At 47.3% G+C, this 20007-nt stretch overlaps 1 protein-coding gene across 2 annotated transcripts in view; it reads left to right on the top strand.

The window, feature by feature from the left end:
• Positions 1-20007, top strand: part of FRMPD1 (FERM and PDZ domain containing 1) — a 26295-nt gene continuing 6288 nt past the window's right edge. For both annotated transcript variants that reach the window (XM_075079271.1, XM_075079270.1), the window contains exons 1-14: positions 1-102; positions 914-1071; positions 3139-3241; positions 3647-3692; positions 6167-6274; positions 10372-10467; positions 13080-13205; positions 14324-14443; positions 14753-14889; positions 15710-15836; positions 16231-16326; positions 17558-17740; positions 18187-18334; positions 19041-19844. In XM_075079271.1, coding sequence (XP_074935372.1) covers positions 2-102; positions 914-1071; positions 3139-3241; positions 3647-3692; positions 6167-6274; positions 10372-10467; positions 13080-13205; positions 14324-14443; positions 14753-14889; positions 15710-15836; positions 16231-16326; positions 17558-17740; positions 18187-18334; positions 19041-19844 — 2353 coding nt within the window. In that variant the 5' untranslated portion in view covers position 1. The remainder of the gene's footprint in view (positions 103-913; positions 1072-3138; positions 3242-3646; positions 3693-6166; positions 6275-10371; positions 10468-13079; positions 13206-14323; positions 14444-14752; positions 14890-15709; positions 15837-16230; positions 16327-17557; positions 17741-18186; positions 18335-19040; positions 19845-20007) is intronic.

A 20007-nucleotide genomic window follows, 5' to 3' on the forward strand; every position in this document is an offset into this window, starting at 1 on the left:
GATGGAAGTTTTGGAGACTAACTTAATCCGGACACGCAAAGCATGTGGAATAGAGCAAATGGTAGCGAAATGGCTTCATCGCTCTCGGGATGGCTCATCCAGGTAAACATGTTTTTTTGTGAAAGGAATATCTGTTGATTACCTTTGATCAGAGGCAGCACAAGCTTGTTGCCAACAAACAAGGGCAGTCACAGATTGCAGATCTTCTTGTTTCAGTTGTTCTTGGGAAATATGCACACAGTAGTCCCTAGAAAAAAACCCAGTGTTTTTAAGCATCCCCCTTGGTTTACAGGGACCGATGATCCTCCTTTCACCAATCCTGGTTTTGTGAGCCACATCTGCAGAAATACAATACTGCTCAATGTGAAATGTGCTCTTTTTGAAGATGGGGTTGAACTTCTCTCTGTATTTTGACATTGACATTGGCCCATGTTTTTAGGGCAAAACTGGGTTGCATTTACAAGGGATCCTGGCCCACAGCTGCTTGACTTTCCTAAGGTCTGTGATTCAAAATTAAGCTGGGCTGGATCCTGGCAGAAGCAGAGCGCTGTAAATTCTCTCGCTGCCTTGCTGGGTAGAGGTGTTGCTGTGATCTGTGGAGGTCAGGGCTCGGTGCAGGGCACACCTGGAGTTCTGCCTCCATGTGACCACTGGGCTGGGGTGGCTGAAAGAGTTGTGGTTACAACCAGCTGGTGCCACTGGGCTGATGTCTTCAGCTTTCTGTGGAGCCTGGGGGATCCCTGCTGGTCTGCACGGTGCAGAGCCACCCATGGGTATCCAGAGAAGTGCTGGCCTTTGTTTACTGGTGCAGCCCACTGAAAGTTGCGGGGTGTGTATGTGTGTGGATCTATTCCCCTTCAGTAAAGTGTATTCTGACTGTATCTTAAATAATCACTGACTTCTTGTCTCACAGGAGCAGGCCATCTATGACAGACAGCACCAGTGACGGCAGTGGCCAGCCTGCCAGCCATGTCAAACTTACTGTCACAGTATACAAAGATTTGGTCCTCCATCACTATGGCTTTGAGATTTGTCCAAACCTTCCTCTTACGATTGCGTCTGTCACTGCAGGTAAGCACTGTTTCCTTCTCCCTACAACCACAGGTGTGAGGAGCCTAAACTTTCCCAGATGGCCTTAAAGATGAACTCCTGCCAGGTATTCATGAGTTTCTCAGGTACCCCTGGCTGGCATGTGATCCTTGAATGCTGAGGGCAAAACCTGTGTGTCTGTGGCGTGCAGAGTGCTTGAACATCTACCTGATTCTGATGGCATGGAAGAAATCTAAGCCAATGGCAGCTTCACCACTAATCCTTTGCCTGCACTTTGGCACAGCTGACCTTCAGGGTTACAAAGATCTGCTTCAAAGCAAAGTTCTTTCTGGTGTTTGATCTGAAATGCAGAGGGAGAATTTAATCTAATCTTGGTTCTTATTCTGTATTGGCCCCGGTGATCTGTTGTCGAAAATGCTGTCTGAGCTTACAGCCCTGTAATGCAGAGAGGATCACTGCTAGTTATAGGCAGCCCAGGGGAAATTCTGCTGAAGTCAAGCAGATCAACTCTTCCAGTTGTAAAAGGGAGGGGTATAACTCTGCTTTTAAGGTGGCTTGGGGGTTTTGAATAAAAAACTGTGAATCTGTTTTTTATTTACTTTTTCTTTTCAATGGGTACACAAAAATGCCTGTTTTTTGCATGTCAGTGTGAGTGTGACAGCCAGAGAAAGACTGTGCCTGAGCTGTGCGTGTAGGTGTTGTGGAGGGTGTGGCTGGAGGGCTGGCCTGGACTCTGCCTCTGGCTGCCCATGTGGGTTGTGGCATGTGGCATGTGGGTTGTGGCCAGCTGCTTGGGGGAACGGCCTGTCCAAGCACTCTGCTTGTGGGATGTTTCGCATAAAGGCACTATGGTATGGTCACTGTCCTTTCACAGTGCTTTTGAGTGAAATTTTCTCTTTTTACCCCTTTCATGTGAAACGTGGCTAAATTAGCCAAGAGTCTTGGGGTCTAAGAAGTGGGGAAAGAGGTTTTGTGTTACGTTTTTCTTTTTCCTAATCAGAAAGAATCAACATTTTTTTAAAACTGAGGCACAAAGGAACCTGTCCTTTTAAGTCCTGTCCTTAGCTGTGGGAGCCCATGGCTGAAGGCCCTTATTGCCTTTGTGTTTTGGCTTTCCTGTATGCTCCCTGATGCCAGGATCTCCCTGAGGGACAGGTGGTGGGTGGTAGGTGGGTTTTCAGGCAAACCTATCTGACAGAGAAATTCAGTAGTGTGCCTTGGCCAGCAGACTGATCGTGGTGGAGCTGGAGACTGCATGCATGCTCCTCCTTCTCAGACCAGCAGTCCACCTGCTCCTTAGCCCCTTGGGTCCTGTGGCTGCCACTCTCCTGGAAAGCAAAGCTCAGAATCCATCTTTTTCTCATGTTATGGGTCCTCCCAGTGGATAGCGTAGTTAAGGAGACCTCCTCCGTGTCGTTCCAAGTTGCAGAGGGGACTCACCATGCTGGGAATCAAGCCCACATCTCCCAGAGACTGCTGCAGCACCTTGGTCTGGACAGCAGCATGCTGGGAGTGCGAGCCGTGGCCTGTGGTCAGCCGCTGGGATGTAACCAGCAGGGTCAGGCCAGGTGCAGACCCCACAAAGAGGGAGTACTGTGCTGCGGCACCTGCCCAAGGCCCCTGGGAGGCCTCTGGGGAGGGGCAAGGGACTGCGAAGGAAAAAAAGAAAAAGCAGAAGAACATTCTTCCCAAACGGAACGGCAAAGCAGTGCTGCTACCCCCAGCCCTTCTGTGGTTTCCCAAGAGCCTGTGGGCCCTCCAGCTGCACCCTGGGTAGGCAGTGTGTGAGGACGGTGTGGTAAGCTGTGGCAAGGGAAAAGGCATGCACAAGAGTGATCTTCTGTAGTGCAAGGGCAACTTGTGGGGCTGGAGAGCAGCCTGGGTGAGGCAGCATGGACATGGCCAGTGGTACCCCAGCTGGTATCAGGGCCCAGCATCCTTTGGCCGCTTTTTATTTTCCCATCCAGAGGCAGTTGCTGAGGCAAGTGGGTGCCAGGTAAGAAGAGGGGCTTGCAGTGAGCATCCCTCATGGGAGCAGTCCTGCCAGCGTGGTGCTGTCCTGACTAATAGTGTGCTGGTTGCGCACAGGGAGCACCGCTGAAGGGAAGCTGCAGACGGGTGACCAGCTCCTTCTGATAAATTCTACCATGGTGGACAACGTGTCTGTCGAACAAGCGGCTGACATCATCAGGTATGGTCCCACGTGGCCCGCAGGGATGAGGTGGCAGAGGGCTGAGAAGAGAGGTGCAGAGACTGGGTCTCACCCAGGGTTGCAAAAGTGCACAGCTGTGTGGGGCTGTGGAGGAGGACCTCGCTGTCTCCCGGGGTTCTGCGCTTGGTGGGTGCCTGCCCCCCAGGGATGAGTCCCAGTGGCAGCCAGTCCTGCAGCTGAAGGGCCCAGCAGCCCAGGAGAGAGGGGATCCCCTGCTTTCCTGTACCATGGTGGTGCTTGGTGGGCTGCACCCTGCCTGGCTGAGAGACTTCCCTTACGGGGGGGGCAGAGGGGCCAAAGAACTCGCTGGCGCATCTGCTGTGACAGTGGAGAGGAAGGTGCAAGCAGCTGCTGACCCTGGCTGACTGCCTGTCTCTCTTACAGGGAGGCCGGTGACGAGCTCCTCCTAACTGTCCTGCGCTGCACATCGGTAAATGGCCTTTCTTCAGCACTCTCAGCACTCCCAGCAGCACTGACCAGATGTCCATGGCTGGCAGTGCAGCCCGCAGGGAAGGTGGGGTGGGTGGGCCAGCATGCAGGACGCAAGGGCCTGACCAAAGCCACGAGGGAGCTGCGAGTGCCCTCTGCTTTCACACACACCCATTGAAGAGGTTTTGGGTAGAATCAGTGGTAACTCCTCACAGCTTCCCTGTCATACAGAGAGGCTCGCTGAATGGTTTGAGACCAATTCCCTGGAGCTGGGGGCTCCATCAGGAGCTGTGAGGGCCCAGTGGGCTCCACAGGGGCCAGGAGGCCACAATGACTGGGATGCAGGCAGGTCTACTCAGCCAGCTGTGGACCGACCACAAGAACAGCCTGGAGTGCTTCTCACGTGCTAGGGCTGTCTCGGGTGTGGGGACCCCCTGGACATGAAAGGCACGTTCTGAGGCTGCAGGCCCAGCGTCTGTCCTAGGTGCTCCCTGGAAGCTCTTGAGGTTTTCCATTTTGAGTGCTGGAAAATTTTATCCCTTTTTCTCCAGGCTCCATCTGTTTGAGGGTTGGGACCTGGGTGTGGATCATACTTTGGGAACAGAAGTGAAATTTTAGTATGAAACTTTGGTGCTGATTGCCCATTCCTGTGGCATAGAATTCCCCAGGAGGCACGAACTGCTGACATGATGTGTTTATCCATGTGGATTTCAATGTGTGTAAAAGCTGAGCTGCAAAGCAAGGACAAAATTGGGTTTGTGTGCTTTTTGGCTTCTTGTGATGTATGAAAGTGGCCTGAGGGGGATTTACCCCTGCCCCGCCCCAACCCAGAAAGCATTTTGAGAGTGTTTTTCATTTGTTTGGAGGGTTTTTTAGTTTTATTCATTCTTACAAACAAGAATGGTGAGTCCTTGAGAAAACTTACTGGAACTTTCAGGTTTAAGGTCATGAGGTTTCTTGGCCATTCAGTAAAAGTACATTAAAGAGAAAAATCTCTGAAATATATTTTTCCTGCCCAAAGTTTCCAAGGTGTTGGCATTCAATGAATGTGCACAAAGCCAAAGTAAAGAGAACTGTAAGCAAACCCACTGTCTTCCCTCTTTTGTTAATCTGATCTCCCTTGCCTAGCACATTGACCATCAGTCTTGCCAGTGCTTGAGCTGACTCTGGAGATCAAGGAAAAAAAATCAGAGTTAGTTATGCAAGACCTGAATGCCTGCCAAAAAGGGGAAGATGCAATGGCTTTTCAGAGAGAAAAGGACTTGGAAAACCCTTCACAGGATTTGGAATACCCTTCACAGGCCTTCATGCATTGTTGAGAAGCAAATGGGGCATGAACCCATTTTTGTTTTTTCCTTTGCAGGTCACTTTAAGGACACGTCCAAATACAGCCAAGGCTGATCTTGGGTTTGGGGTTGGCTCTTGCCCCACTCTGAAGGCAGCTGTGCTTAGCGCTGAGAGGTAACACCTCCCATCAACAGATACCAGACCCTCTGCCGGGGCTGCCCTGGCCACACTAGAAAGGATTTAGGAGGCCTTGGCCCTCCTCTGGGCAGCTGCGGGGCGTGATGGTCCATACAGCCTGGCAGACTCTGGAAGGGCTTGCTGCCCAGGCACAGAGGCTCCTGCCTGCCTTCCTTTCTCCATCCTTGCCAAATGGCCTTGGGCAAGATTGGGCTGTGGCAGGTTGGGACAGCATCTGTACCTCTGGCAAGAGTGTAGGAATTGCTGTACTTTGAAGTTGTCTGGAAGGATACTGAGGGATACTGCCTCTGTTCTTCTTAGGGAATATCATGCTTTACAAGAGCAGAACATTTGGGCACAAGAACTCAGTGGTTCCTAGGCTCATGTGGTGCCTCGTGAGCTTGGTAGGCCCCTGCCATGATGAAAGCATGGTTATGTGACAACAGTGCAAAGAAGTCAGGTTGGCTTTTTAGTCTTGGGCTGTTTTCTTAAACATTTGCAATATGAGAGTATACTCTAGAAACCCCACTGAGCTGGAAAGTGCTGCATACATGGGTGTGTTCTTGCAATACACTGACAGGGGTTTTTGTTTATCACTGCAAGGCACTCTGTATGTGTTGGTTTACAGTACTATGTAGCCCCACTGCAAGGCAGCTGTGCATAGACTAACAGCTGTTCTGCAGGATCCTGGCTTTGTTGCAGGAGTTGGGAACATGCCTAAACACAGTAACTAGTTAACAGGCAGTGAAATTAGGAGTGTGTACAGCTTGTGTTGTACATGTGTCCAGTTGTTGGACAGCTGCGTTCAGGTTCAGAAAGCAGCCACCACTCAGGTCAAAAAGGTCTGTAGGAAGCCTGGAGGCTGAGAGGCTCCTAACAACACCTATTCCTGTAAGAGCGAGGCATTGTGGTGTGAGCAGCTTCAGCACCCCTGCCTGTACTGTGGGCCTCTGCTTCTCATACGTAACTGCAACAGACTGAACTGCCAACTGAGTGCTATTGTTTTTTCAGGGCGGGCCTAAGTCATCATTTCTTACTGCAGAGAAGAGAGCAAGGCTAAAAACAAACCCTGTGAAAGTACGCTTCGCGGAGGAAGTGCTGGTGAATGGACACACACAGGTCAGTGGGGCATGGCTGCAGCCAGGTGCTGTGGGCACCACATGCTCGGAAGGAATGGGTCACTCCTGCAGACAGACGCCAGGCTGGGTTAACAGGGCAATGACCTACAGAGTGGCTGCACCCTCAGTGTGCTAGTGTGCCCTGGGTATGCATCCAGGTATCTGCTCCCAACTGGTTTCCTAGGCTCACTGGTGATCGGGGGGAAGTACTGGCATTTTCAGAGGATTTTACCTTTGATTTGCTTAATTAGACTAATGGAAAATACCTGCATGTACTACTTTTGTCTTTTTACCATCAGGTAAACTTTAAACCAGCATTACACAGCTTTGGGATGTAGTAGTCATATCCTGAAGTGCTCGTCTCTCCATAGTAAACCTAGACTGAAGTTTGGTCATGACAGATCGAACTCTAAAGATGAGAGGTGAATCCTGCTGCTGATGCCAGGTTTATTTGCTGTCAAAGTAGCTGGGGTACCTCTTCCTGGCCTTCAGTGGTGTTCAGGTAGCATTGTGTTCAGGGAGTTCGGTACTGGTGACTTTGCTTTGCTGTTTAAATTTGACATATGTTCTCTAGCTGATAGGGTGACAGCTTGTTGTGTTTCATATTCTTGCAGAGAGTTTCCACAGAGCATTTGCAGCTGCCTCCATAATAGACCATCTGTAAACTGAGCCAATCTGTTCTTACGTGCAACAAGATCATGGCTTACTGGAGGAATGCTGCAAATTTATAACAGGGTTTCTAGCATTGATAACAAATGAGCTGGGTAGATATGGGTCTGCCTGTAGTAGAAAAGGCCAAGCAGTGAGAACACTTGTAGCTTCCCTGAAGTGAGAACAGCTCTTAAATGGCTCCTTTTTCTTTCTGTGTAACTTAGTTGAATGTGGTTGGGATGGACTGGGGTCAGTTGGGAGTCTTTAACTCTGTTGAGTTTTCCTTTTTCCCTTTGGAATGAAAAATTTCAGCAGTCAAAACCCCCCAGTCCTGTTCCCTACTCATTAGTGCTGTTCAGTTTTTCAGGTCTGATGAAATCTTGCTTCCTTGTACTTTGCAGTGATTATGAACCAGCCACTAGGCCTTTTTCTTCTTTTCTAGGCTTCTCTTGTTTCCCATCTCTGGTGGTAGGGAGTTCTCCTGGCTCAGCTCAGGCAGAGCTTCCCTGTGGCAGATGTTTCCTCTTCTGCCTTTGCACCAGGGCAGAGATGTAGCCAGAGATGCTATGGGTGTCACCAGTCTATTAACAGGCGCAGTGATAATGCTTTGGCAACTGTGCCTGACTGCAGACATGTTGGGACTCCTGCTCTTTCTTTGGCCTGCTCTCCAGAGCAGGAGAGCATCAGATGTGACTCCTGACACATTTGCCAGTAAGTCTCTCTAGACTCTGGGATCCTTTCCTTCCTGCCAAGTTGTTGTCAGATATGCTGGAGCTGCTGCACGGCTCATCTCTACTCTACCAAGAGCTGTGTTCACATCCCTCAGATCTTAATGACAGGTCTGTCTGGGATCCTGCCCAAGCATTATGGCAGCTGGGCGACTCTTCCCAAATAGAAGCCAGGTACTGGACCCTTCACGTGGTTGAGAGATGTGACACACAGGACACAGAGCTCACAAGGCGGGGAATAGGAGGATGTGCTCTGGAAGTGGTACCAGGCAGACATGACTGAGAGGCCTAGGGCAAGCCTGACTGTGGGATACAGCCAGACCTGAAAATGCCAGAAGTCTCTGCTTTTTCTTAGTTGGATGTCCACACTAGTATCTGCCTGGGAGCTTCCATAGAGCTGTTTCAGCCAGAGCCTGGGCACTGGTGTTGCAGCCCATGGAAGTCTCAGATCTGTGCCATTCACTTACTGATTGCAAGGTAGGTCTTGAGAAGTCCAAAGAAGGCACTTCCAGAGGGAACACTGTACTTTGCACTTCCTATGAAGCCTCTATCAATATTCTGCACTTTTGAAAGTGCAGAGGAGGGACACAATCAATAAATAGTTTGCCATTCATTTAATGAGAACATAAAGGTAAGAGAAATTCATTTGTGTGTTGGGGTCCCACTGGTGTTAGCTTACCTTTTCACCAGTTGGATACAGACCTTGTTTTGAACTGTAAAATATTAGCACAAAGGAAGAGTAAATAAATTTGTTGCATATTTATGACTTCTTTTTGGGAAAGCACTATTCACCATAGAAAGCAGCTACTCTGCTTGAGTGTTTTAGAGCTGCTCTCATTTCAGCGAACTGATGTATTAAGACAGGCAAAATAGGTATTATGGTCCTGAAAGACTGCGAAGCCTCCTGTTTCAGCAAATATACTACTCTTGTCATCTTAATGGAGCATTGGTAAATGATCTTTGTGGCAACTGGAAGGAACCCAGAGGCTGCCTTCTGCAGTTGAAACCTGAAACTCCAGTTTGGGAATATAAATTGTTAATAAGCCTCAATTCTATCCAGCCTCCATTTTCTGTTGCAAACTTATTATGTATTTCCATATAACTGACAGGTCCCTCAGGATCCTCAGGTCAGCATCCATCAGTCTATTATCAGGAGCTATGGGCCTCACTGTAACATGGACCTAGCATGTAACAGGGGTACAGTTGCTTAAGTCATAACAGAACCTTTCACAATCAATTCATAGTAGTCTATTAGAGCCTGGTCAAAAGGAGACAAATCCTACCTAGGTGTTCTGGCCAGCTAGTTGGATCTGACAAGGAGAGTGGTGGTACTTAATTTTTGTATGATTTATCTATATAGAGTTTAAGTTCTGCAATGTGCTGGTTGTTAAAGGACCCATTTGTATGGTAACCTGTAGCTGTAGTGCTACCAGAGAAAATGTGCAGTTGGTGTAAACCAGCATCACTTTTCTGAATTTTCTGAAGTTTGGGAGGACCCAAAGCCTGTCAAAGACGTGATGTGTTCATGCTACTTAGCACAAAGGAGTTAGAGCTTGAGTTCAGGAATCCTGGCAATGTTCACTCTCTTTTTTTCCTCAGTGATGACTGTAGGAAGCTTGAACCCCACAATACAGGGAGGGGAAGAACAAGCAGTAAGATTCAGAAGTGTTTTGTTTGTTCTTGTAGTACTTCCAGGGTATGTAGGTTCTCTATCAAGAGGGACCAAGGTTGTAAGATTTATAAGGTGTCGCACAGCAAATGAAACATATGAAAGATCACCTTAGAAATGCAATTTTAACCTTGAGACTGTCATGACAGGTAGATAAACTCTTTAAGATTGGAGGAACATGCTGGTCCCAGAACATAAGAAAGATATGCTGAATGGGAAGTCCACAGGTGGAGGAGTAAACCTTCTCAGCACTAAGCAACAAGAAGAATAAGGCTGAAAACAAGAAGGAAGGTGCAAATGAGCTCTACTAAAGGAGTAAGGTGGAAAGCTGGAAGGTGCAGCTCTAGACAGCCCCAGAAAGACAGAGGCCAAGTTCCCAGATCCTTCTCAGAGCACCAGATGGAGGTGCTTTTGCTAGGGGAGTCATTGCTTTGTCTAATGCATTTGAGACCTATCTCAAGAAACTCTGGTGACATCATCTCCTCTTTGGAAAGCCCCAGAGTCACAAATCTTAGAGGAATGCTCAATAAAAGTACCACTGCATGTTTAGCTGAATCCTACAGCCTTCCTGTGGTGTGCAAAATCTATTCATGGTAGCATTGAGGGTTTGTGTAGCTCTTGAGTTGGTCGTGGCTGCTACTAGTGGGAAGGTGGCAGTGTGGGGGTTAGTGCTGCCTGGTGCCCACTAATGGAAAGACGTCTTTTCTGTGAGACATTGATGCTTTTCTGGTAATGAGCAGGGAGGATGGCTCTCAGGTTTCAGTATTTTCCAGATCTTCCTATGCCACGTGGGAACTGAACAGTGGCATATCTGGAACATGTGCAGCTATTGCACTGGCTGCAGTGTTGTGGGAGAGGCATTTGTTATGCTCTCTTTCCCTTGTTCCGTGCCAGAAGCGTAATCAGGGAATAAAGCTTGGTGCCACAGAAGAAGATTGCAAAATCAAAGAAAGATTTTCATTTATACCAGGATGTGCTGTGCCAGGCAGAACAGCCTGACGCCTGGAGGCTTAAAGTCCAAGGATTAGTGCTGTTCCTTTTGTTCTGCAGGGGAATTCTCTTCTTTATATGCCCAACATTCTCAAGGTGTACTTGGAAAACGGACAGACGAAGGCTTTCAGGTTTGAGACGAGCACTACTGTGAAGGTAATGATGCTTGGTTATCTGTCTTTGTTCCCACCACCTGAACTCAATCCAGTAGCAAAGGTGGATGCAGTGGAACTTGCAACCTCTTGGCTGCCAGCTAGTGGGAACAAGATTGTCGGCTGATGCTGAGCATGCTGGATTTTCCATGCACCTCCTGTAGAGGAGGTGTTGCTTTCATTCACCTCTGTTTTCTTCTCAGCAACCAATTTTCACAGAACTTGCAGGAACTTGGCTATGAGACCACTACAGCTTTGTGAAGTGTGATTGAAGCTGGGCAAGAAGCCACAGGTTGGTGAGGCACTGGTAAATCAGCAGCTGTCCACACAAATGTTGCTTTCCTTGGAAACTACATGGCAGAATGAAGAGGAGGTTGTTTAATATAGCAGTGACAGTGTGCATCCCTGAGAGAGAGAGCAAGTCTCCTGGCTTGGGACCTGGACAGCACAGTCCAGGTTTGGATATCATGTGAACTCAGCAAGTGCTACTGTGCCAGTTGTTACATAAAGTGCCTGCCTGTATTCCAGCCTCATTTCTGCACTGGTGAAGACATTTCCCTGTGGAGACGTGAAAACTGATTAACCCCTCAAGATGGAAAAGCAGTACCACCTCCATAGCATCACTTGTGCTAGGAGGCATTATAGACAGGTTATCGTCATTTTCTTCAAAATGCAAGGCGCTGCTCTCCAGAGCCATTAATCTAGTACTTTCCATAATTGCCATGGTTAGACACAGGCTTACAAACTTTAAGTTTTTCTAGGCTGATCTTTTCTAGCAACTCTTTAGAGTTGCTTGGTGTTTATGTTGGAGTTAATAAGATTTCCCTGTGCACAGTGACTGGAGGCCATCATTTCTTTAAAAGATATATGATGTTGTGGTTTAGACCCAGCCAGCAGCTAAGCACAATACAGCGGCTTGCTCACTGCCCCGCAGTATGATGGGGGAGTGAATCAGAAGAGTAAAAGTGAGAAAACTTGTGGGTTGAGATAAAGACAGCTTAATAGGTAAAGCAAAATCCGTGCATGCAAGCAAAGCAAAACAAGTTCGTTGACTCCTTCCCATGGGCAGGCAGGTGTTCAGCCACCTCCAGGAAAGCAGGGCTCCATCATGCATAACAGTTACTTGGAAAGACAAACACCATCACTCTGGATGTCCCCCCTTCCTTCTTATTCCCCCAGCTTTATATACTCAGCACGATGTCATATGGTGTGGGACATCCTTGGGGTCAGTTGGGGTCAGCCATCCTGGCTGTGCCCCCTCCCAGCTTCTTGTGCCCCTGGCAAGGCATGGGGAACTGAAGAAGTCCTTGAGTAGTGTAAGTGCTACTTAGCCACAACTAAAACATCTCCGCGTTATCAACGTTATTTTTAGCACAAATCCAAAACATGGCCCATACTAGCTATATGAAGAAAATTAACTCTGTCCCAGCTGAAATCAGGACAGGTGTCCTACAGCAGTGCAGTTACTATGGAAAAGATGCACAATGGACAGACATTCTGGAGTTATTAGGCTGAAAGCATATTAAGGGGAAAAGCAAGGAGATTTTATTTATAACGTACTGAAAACTTTACTCAAAAATGAGGCATTTATTGTCTAGTTCATCCAAACTTCACAAAGCTATTGTGGTCTCTCATGTGAGTAAGTCTCTGCAAGTCTTGGGACTTGGAGGGCAGAGAAAAAGAAAATAAATAAAGCAAGGACCTGGAACAATTTTTTCCCTACTGGAGTTGAGTACAACCCTCACCCATGTCCGCACAGAAACACTCAAATGGGTAAAATGTTTCCTATGGTAGGTGTTCTCAGACATTCCTCTGCTCTTTGAGAGATCCTTGCTTAAAACCGAAATGAGTCATTTATGTTTATCTCAAGAGGCTTGAGTGAGTCAAAGGAGTTCTCTTTAAATTTGTACTCAGTCAAGCCTTATGTAATGTTTTCTGTTTGGCAGAAATAAAACTAGTTATTTTCATGACATAGTATTCCAGCAGAATTCTCCATACAACTGAAACACTTGTTTGTTGGTGGGGAGAAGTGTTTTTCACCAGTTCTTTGTAGTTCCTTCAAAAGCATCATAGAGTTCTAGAAAGCTAGAATGGTTAACACCAAACATTTGGATGAAGGGTGACAGAAAGTGCTCAACAGCACCAAACTACAAACTGTAAGGTTGAAACTTTCAGCACGAAGCAGAAGAATTTTGTTGCTGAGACTTCCAGCTGGGATAGCACAGCTGCTAACTGCCAAGCTTGTGCTTGGTGTTCCAAAGTGGTGGCCATCTCCCATACCTCTACTTCTGATAAACTTGCAGGCTTTCTCTAACCTTGAGACCTCAGAGGTTTGTCTAGGTCAATGTGTTCAGAAGCTGTCAGTGAAGAGGGAAAGGCAGTATATCATATAGGTGCTGTTTTCCTGTGAAACAGTGCTAAAAATTTTGCTCTGTGTTGCAGCACCAAGCATGTTTTGACTGTGGACAGCTTTGTGTCTGGCCACTGCAATTTCAGTGTCGTCCTACATGGTTGCCAGCAGCAGGCTACAATCATCCACATTCATGCAGTGTGCTAGCAGTGCTCAGCAACTGTGTCTAAATTCTGTTTGACCATCTATGTGCCTTCCATTCCCAGGATATTGTTCTTACCTTGAAGGAGAAGCTCTCTATCCGGAACATCGCACACTTTGCCCTCGCTCTGGAGGAGCAGTACAATGTGGCCAAGATTCACCTGCTGCATGAGGAAGAGCTCATCGAGCAGGTGAGGAGAACCCCTCACATGCCCCCACAGCCATGCTGGAGGGGGGGCACCAGCACCAATGAATTGCAGCCAGTGAGGTGCAGAGAGAGCTCAGCTCTGCAGGTGTCACAAGAGGGAGTGAGCTTGGCCCGATCTCCAGAGTTGCTGTCCTCTTTTCTCTGCCTATTGCATGTGTTACCACTGCATTAACCAGAGCCCCTGAAGAAATGGTACTTTCAGAAGCATCTCGCTCTGTTTAGAGCGCCCACAGGAAAAACTGTGGGCTTGGACTGTATAGAGCAATCGGGAATCAGCATGCTTCATGCTACCTGTCAGATAGGCCCATCTACAGAGGACTGTTTGAGAAAATCTTAAAGTAGCTCGTACCCAGTTATTTACAGTTCTCTAGGTAGTCAGAGAGTTAACCCAGCCAAGTACCACTTTAAATTCTAAATGAAAAGTTTGTGTCCTGCAGACATGAGGTTAGCTCTGTTAGTAGTTCTGTTGCTTTGCTAGTAATTCTGGGCTAATCTAATTTGTGAGAATGTGCCTGTTTGGGAGTCTCATCTCCATGCTGTTGACTGTTGGTTGGTGAGCACATTGAGTCCATTGAGCACATGTGCCTGAAAATGTCTGCTTTGTTTCAGTTAGTAAGCCTGTATGGGATATGCCCAGAATAAAATATGCTAATGTATAACCCAGGGGTCTTAACATTGTATTGACATTATAATGATGATCCAAGTGTCTGTTTAGGGCTGCTATATCTTATGACTGAACTTAAAAGCAGAGAAGCTTGCCCCTTCCTCTGTCATTATCATATGACCTTGAAGACTCTGTCGTGCTTATACTGCAAGTATGTGAGACCAATGGATAATTAATGAAGTTTTGTTGTCAAAGGACTTCCAAGCCTACTGCAGGGAGAAGCAAAAACCAGAAAAAGAATCAAATATAAAATTACAAACACTAGCAATGTCTCCTTGTATTTGCTAAGGACAATGGCTAATCTGCAGCCATCCCACTTGCCAGTAGATTTAAATTATTTCTGTGAGTTCATACAAGCCAGAGGCTTACTATTCATTTATGAAGGGGGGGACTACAGCAGTAGCTAGCTGTGGCATGATGCTGTTTGTCTGTTGCAGGTGGTCCAAAAAAGAGAATCTCAGGACTACCGGTGCCTCTTCAGAGTTTGCTTTGTCCCAAAGGATCCCTTAGACCTCCTGCAGGAAGACCCAGTTGCCTTCGAATATCTCTACCTGCAGGTGAAATCGAGGCATTCCATGCTTCAGGATCTATTCTCACCCAATTCTCATTTCTGCTTTAAACCAAAGTGTACTTCTGGCCAGTTCAATTATATGAATGTGAAATGCAGAGCACTTAAGAACAGAGCATTTGGATTCAACTTGCCTTAAATTCTTGAATCAATTTAATATGCTTCACTTTTTAACAGAGTGAGGTTGAAATGAGCTGAGTGGATCCCTTTATTTGACGCATGGTAGTCATATTAGAGGTCTTATTCTGACTTTTCTTGAGCTTCCATTATCATGCTAACTCAGCTCTGTTTGTTCCAGAGCTGCAGCGATGTGCTTCAGGAAAGATTTGCTGTGGAAATGAAATGCAGCGTGGCATTACGTCTGGCTGCTCTGCATATACAGGAGAGGATCTATGCTTGTGCTCAGCCGCAGAAAGTATCCTTGAAATACATTGAGTAAGTTCCCAAATTTCTGTGTTATGTTGTGACTAAGCCTGCCAAAAGGAGGAGTCGGCTAAAAGTGGCATCTATGTTTGCCTGGTGTTTAGCTCTGGATAGAAGACCTCTGACCCAAAGAGACTGTGGTCTCAGTTGTGCCAGTCATTGTAGGGTGAGGTGGCTTCTCCCTGTCTCTAACCTGCTGAGCTTCTTGAATAATATGGACAGTATAACATCTGGGCCTGCAGATCTGGGAGTTTCTGATCTGCAGCTAGAGCAGGGATATGAAAACTGCAAATCTGTTGCATAGTTATGGTTACCCAGGCTACTCCTGCCAGTATGCTAAGACTTGCATGCTGTAGTTGAGATAAAGGATAATCATCAACTTTGTATGGCCAGTACTTCACATCTCTTCATCCACCAGAACTCTATCAGGAACATCTGATTTCAGTATAAGTGACAGGTCCTGTGAAGTAATGGGACCTGGAAAAAAAATAGCAGAAAATGCTTTCACAAGCAGTAGGTGTGCTGTGCTGATTAAGCTTGTAGATTGTCTCCTGTATAACCATATAAAAACAGGCATTCTGCATGAAAGTGTGTGCTTCTCCCACCCCACCTCCTGACCCAGTAGCAAATGCACATAGAAGTGAATTCAGGTGAGGTAGTCATGTTGCATGAGCTGTCCAGACATGTTACAGCACCCTAAGGCTTGGTGTATCCTGGACTGGTTGGTGCCTTTGCCCTTCCCTGCCTCTGACCAACTGTCCTTCTGCACATTCCTACATTACCGGGACTACATAGCTGGGACCTCCTTTGCTCACTTCTGTCTTTTTGGCAGGAGGGACTGGGGAATTGAAAACTTCATCTCACCAACTTTGCTTCAAAACATGAGAGGAAAGGATATCAAGAAAGCCATCAGCTACCACATGAAGCGGAACCAGGTGCTACTGGACCCTCGGCAGAAGGTAGTGTGCATCCCCTGGGTTCAAGGTGCCTCCCAGGATGGTGGCAGCATCTCTCAGGGCCAAAGAGGCAATGTTTTTCCTCCATGGGTCTCCTCTCTGTAGGACCACCTGGGGCTTTTCTCCTATCTTTTCCTCTTGTAACTTCCTCTGCTGCGCATGCACCCTAACTTCCCTGCACAGTGAGTTCTGTTGCAGTTTCTTTGTGGGTTGCCAGATGGCAAATGTGGTAATGTGGCATGGTCCTGTACGGATCTGTTGCTGATCCAGACCAAGCTAGATGTGTTGGTCAAATACTAAGTCCTGTATGAAAAAACCATCTAGCTTACAGGCTACCTGTCAAACCTTATTCAACCGTCACATTTCTAAACAGTATTTCTTCTCTTGCAAAATGAAGCATATGCTTGCAGCAGTCCAAGTGCGCCTGAGCTACCTGCAAATACTGGGAGACCTGAAGATGTACAATGGGAAGATCTTTAATGCCACCCTGATGGTATGAGTGCTGTTTATTTATGTAATTGGGTTTTGCCATACTGTCTTACTGCCTTGCTTTGTGCATATCTTACTTGGTCAATAAGTGCAAAGATAGGGCAGAAGAAGCAATTTTAACCCTTTTTCTTCCCCACTGGGTAAGATCATATCTTAACCAAAGCAAACCCTATCTCAAGCAGAAATGTTTAAATATTTTTTCTAAATTGCTTGTTGATGTGAGACTAGCAACCTCTTACTGAGTCTCCCTCCCTGTCTTTGCTTTGATGCTCGTAGAAAATGTAACATTAGCTCTGGTGATGCTGTTTCAGCATTTTCACTTTTTCCTGGCCTGGGACGTCATGGTAAATACTCATAAGTGACTCTGTTAGGGTAACTCAGCATAGTTCCATTGAAGTGAATAACATACCAGCCTACACAAAAATAACATATTTTTCTAATCGAAAGTTGTGACTGTTGCTGTGTCTAGCTTTTCTATATTGTAAAGTACTTAAGAGATCTGGGGGTGTGTGTGGAAAACTCTTGAAAAGATACTGGCCATGTTTAAACCTTAATGTAAAAAAAGAACATGGCTCTTTTCACAAAAGGTTTCTTGTTTGGTTGGTTTTTTATTGCCTGTCCCCACTTGGCTCTGTACTGAACTGTAGACCACAAGCTATTTTGTACAGAGAGCTGAGCAGCGCAGGCAGTTCTGTACCAGAGGAGAACCTTACTAATGGGTTGCAGTAATGTCTAGGTTTACACTTGTATGCAAATTTAAATACTTCTGCCAAATTTTATGGGTGTTAATTCACTTTTTTAAGTGTCTGATCCTAACAGAAAGTGTTGACATTTCTTCCAATACTAAAAACACCTTCCTGAGGTTTCTAGTCAGCTCCAGTAGGTCTCACTAGGTCCATCTGGCGCAGCCTGCCAGGTGACGCTTCTGATAGCAACCTGCTGCTGACCACCTCTTTGGATCTGCTAGATGGCTGGTGCATCTCTGGGGCCACCTGCCTTGGGGGCACAAGGGAACTGGCAGTTCCCAAGTCAGAGAGGAGAACGGCTGGGAGCAGGTGACCTGACAGCCTGTAAGTAACAAGGGGCACAGCCTTTGCAGCTGGTTGCAGCCCAGTTGTAGAGTCCAATGTTAAAAGATACCACACAAGATTGGGTGACTGAGGAGTCCCTGCCCAGCACAGGTGAATGGGTTCCTGCTCCAATTTTGGCTACAGATTTAACCTCTCCCCCTACAGCTACAGGACAGAGAATCATATGTTGCCTTGCTGGTGGGTGCCAAGTACGGGGTGAGCCAGATTATCAATAATAAACTCAACATCATAACAAGTTTGGCAGAGTTTGCAAACATCAGCAGGGTGGAGCTTACAGAGGAGTCTGAAAAAGTGAGCATGGTGAAAATCTACCTGCAGGATCTGAAGGTAAGCGGTGCTTTCATGATGGCCAGTGTGTGGCTGTGTCAGGGCCAGAGAACAAGGGGGGGAGTCCTTCACACCATCTATTCTTTTCAAAATCTGACATGTAGCTGATGGTGTCATCAGTACAAAAGGCTTAGAACAGACTTGGAAGGGAAAGCTTGTAGGAAGAATACAAAATTACTGAAGAAATGTGATTGTTCCTGCTGTCCTCCATCAGAGAGACATATCAAAGAAACAAAATATGAGAAAAACAGTTTCTCTTCTTTGTGCCCTGTGCAAAACCAGAGTGCTGTGCAATGGTGGCGGTACAGGAGAGAGGGAATGTCTTTGCAGTGTGGACGATGTTCCTGCTGATTGTGGTACAAGCAATATTTGTCTGTTCTAACATTTTTTACTGTTTTCTACCTCCCTCCCTGCCCCCCCCCCCCCAAAAAAAAAAAAAAAAAAAGCTGCTGACTCTGCTGCTGGAATCAACCAGTGCAAAAGATCTTGTCTGCCTCGTCATTGGCTATTACAGACTGTTCGTGGATGCAAATGTCTCCATATTTACCTGGGGAGAGAAAAAACAGCAACTGCACCGTGTCTCAGCTGAAGAAGGTTTAAAAAAAGACCCGCCATTTTTTTGCCAAAGGATGGGGAGAAAGTGGGTGGATCATCCAGCATTAGAGGTGTCATTCCTTCCTGGGAATAACATCATGCTAGAAAAGTAACCCAGGGGTGTGCAGTGGCATCTGCAAATTATTAAGACTGTCAGCCTTGTTGCAGGGGGTGCCAGGTTTCCATCAACCCCAGATGTGTCAGGCAGGAGAAGAGCAGCAGTGATGGTTAGCTTTTCCCAAGAAGTGAAGGCCGAGTGCCTGTTATCAAAGTGGCCAATGTCCCACTGAGCACTTGTGCTCTTCTACCAACCTCCTGAACAACTTCCCCTCTGCTGGCATACCTTGGCCAGGAGAGAGAGGATCTGTTTGCCATGTTTTCCTGTCCCTCATCAGGATAACTCCAGCCTTCCTAGGGGTTGCAGGCTGAGGCTTTTGGCAATGAGTTAGCTGGGTGCTGTTCTGCCGCTCCTTTGGCACTGCTCTGCAGTAAAACCAGGCAAAGCAGGCAGGAGGGACCAAGCCTCCACTGACAGGTTATGGCCCTGCCAGTCGGATTGCATCTTCACCTTGTTTGCTGATGAACAAGTGAGGACAGAGCTCTCTGGACTTTGAGTCCCGGCTGTGCAGACAAATTCATGACCCTTGTCTGGCTGTTCCTCCTTGCCACTGCAAAGGACTGGCTGATAGATATGTTTAAATTCCAGGGTATGAATCTCGAACCTGCAGTGACTCTGAAGACTCCTGGGAGCTGGATTCCTCCTCAGAGCATTGCTTGGGCACCCGTATATCATACAGCAGCACCCATCCTGTGTGCAGCGAGGAGGAGCTGGGAGAAGTCCACAGCCTGGAGAAGGACAGCACAAAGCCCCAAGCTGGAGAGAGTTACCAATGCGATGGAGGTGGCAATGCAACAGACAGCACGTCTGAGGCTTCAGATTCAGCCAACACCGAGAGCCGAGGGTTTAAGACAAGTGGCTCCAGTGACTCTATGGATGCACTGGAGGAAGATGAGTTGGAGGCATGCTCTTCCTCCAGGCCGGAGTTCTTCCACTTCTACACACCAACAGTGCAGGAGATGAGTGGTTCAGACAAGAACCTCTTCCCCATTTGTGCTGCAAGAGGCTCCAGGAGAGCAGATAGCAGAGACTACTTCTGTTTCTTGCAAGTACCACATGCACAGGAGCCTGGGTGTGAAGACAGCCCCTCTGAGCAGAGAGTGGAGGACATTGATCCATCTGTGCTGGAGCCCAACCGGTCTGAGATAAACACCATGGGCTATTACAGCCTGTGCTACAGTGTATCCCCTGCAGGCAGCATGGAGAGGAGCAACATCAGTCACAGCCCTCAGAAAAGTCCTTGGAAAGATGGGTCTGCCCAGGAAGAGGCACCATGTGGAGCAGAGGCAAGTGACCTAATTTTGGACCCACCCCCCGGCTTTGGTGACACCAGTTCTGAGGAAGAGTTCTATGATGCTGCAGACAGGCTCAGCCCTCCAGATGCCCTGGCAGGTAAATCACACCCACTGACTGCCGGTCACCTTCCTTCCACCTTCTGGGCTAGGGTGTTGCCTGTTTCCCTTGTCAGTCTTCCTGGAGGGATCATCTTTTTAGCTCTTCATAGTTTTCGCAATATTTTTGAAGGACCTTTGAATACCCATTCTCCATAAGCCAC

This window comes from Phalacrocorax aristotelis, chromosome Z (assembly GCF_949628215.1).
Source record: "Phalacrocorax aristotelis chromosome Z, bGulAri2.1, whole genome shotgun sequence".
Taxonomy (NCBI): domain Eukaryota; kingdom Metazoa; phylum Chordata; class Aves; order Suliformes; family Phalacrocoracidae; genus Phalacrocorax; species Phalacrocorax aristotelis.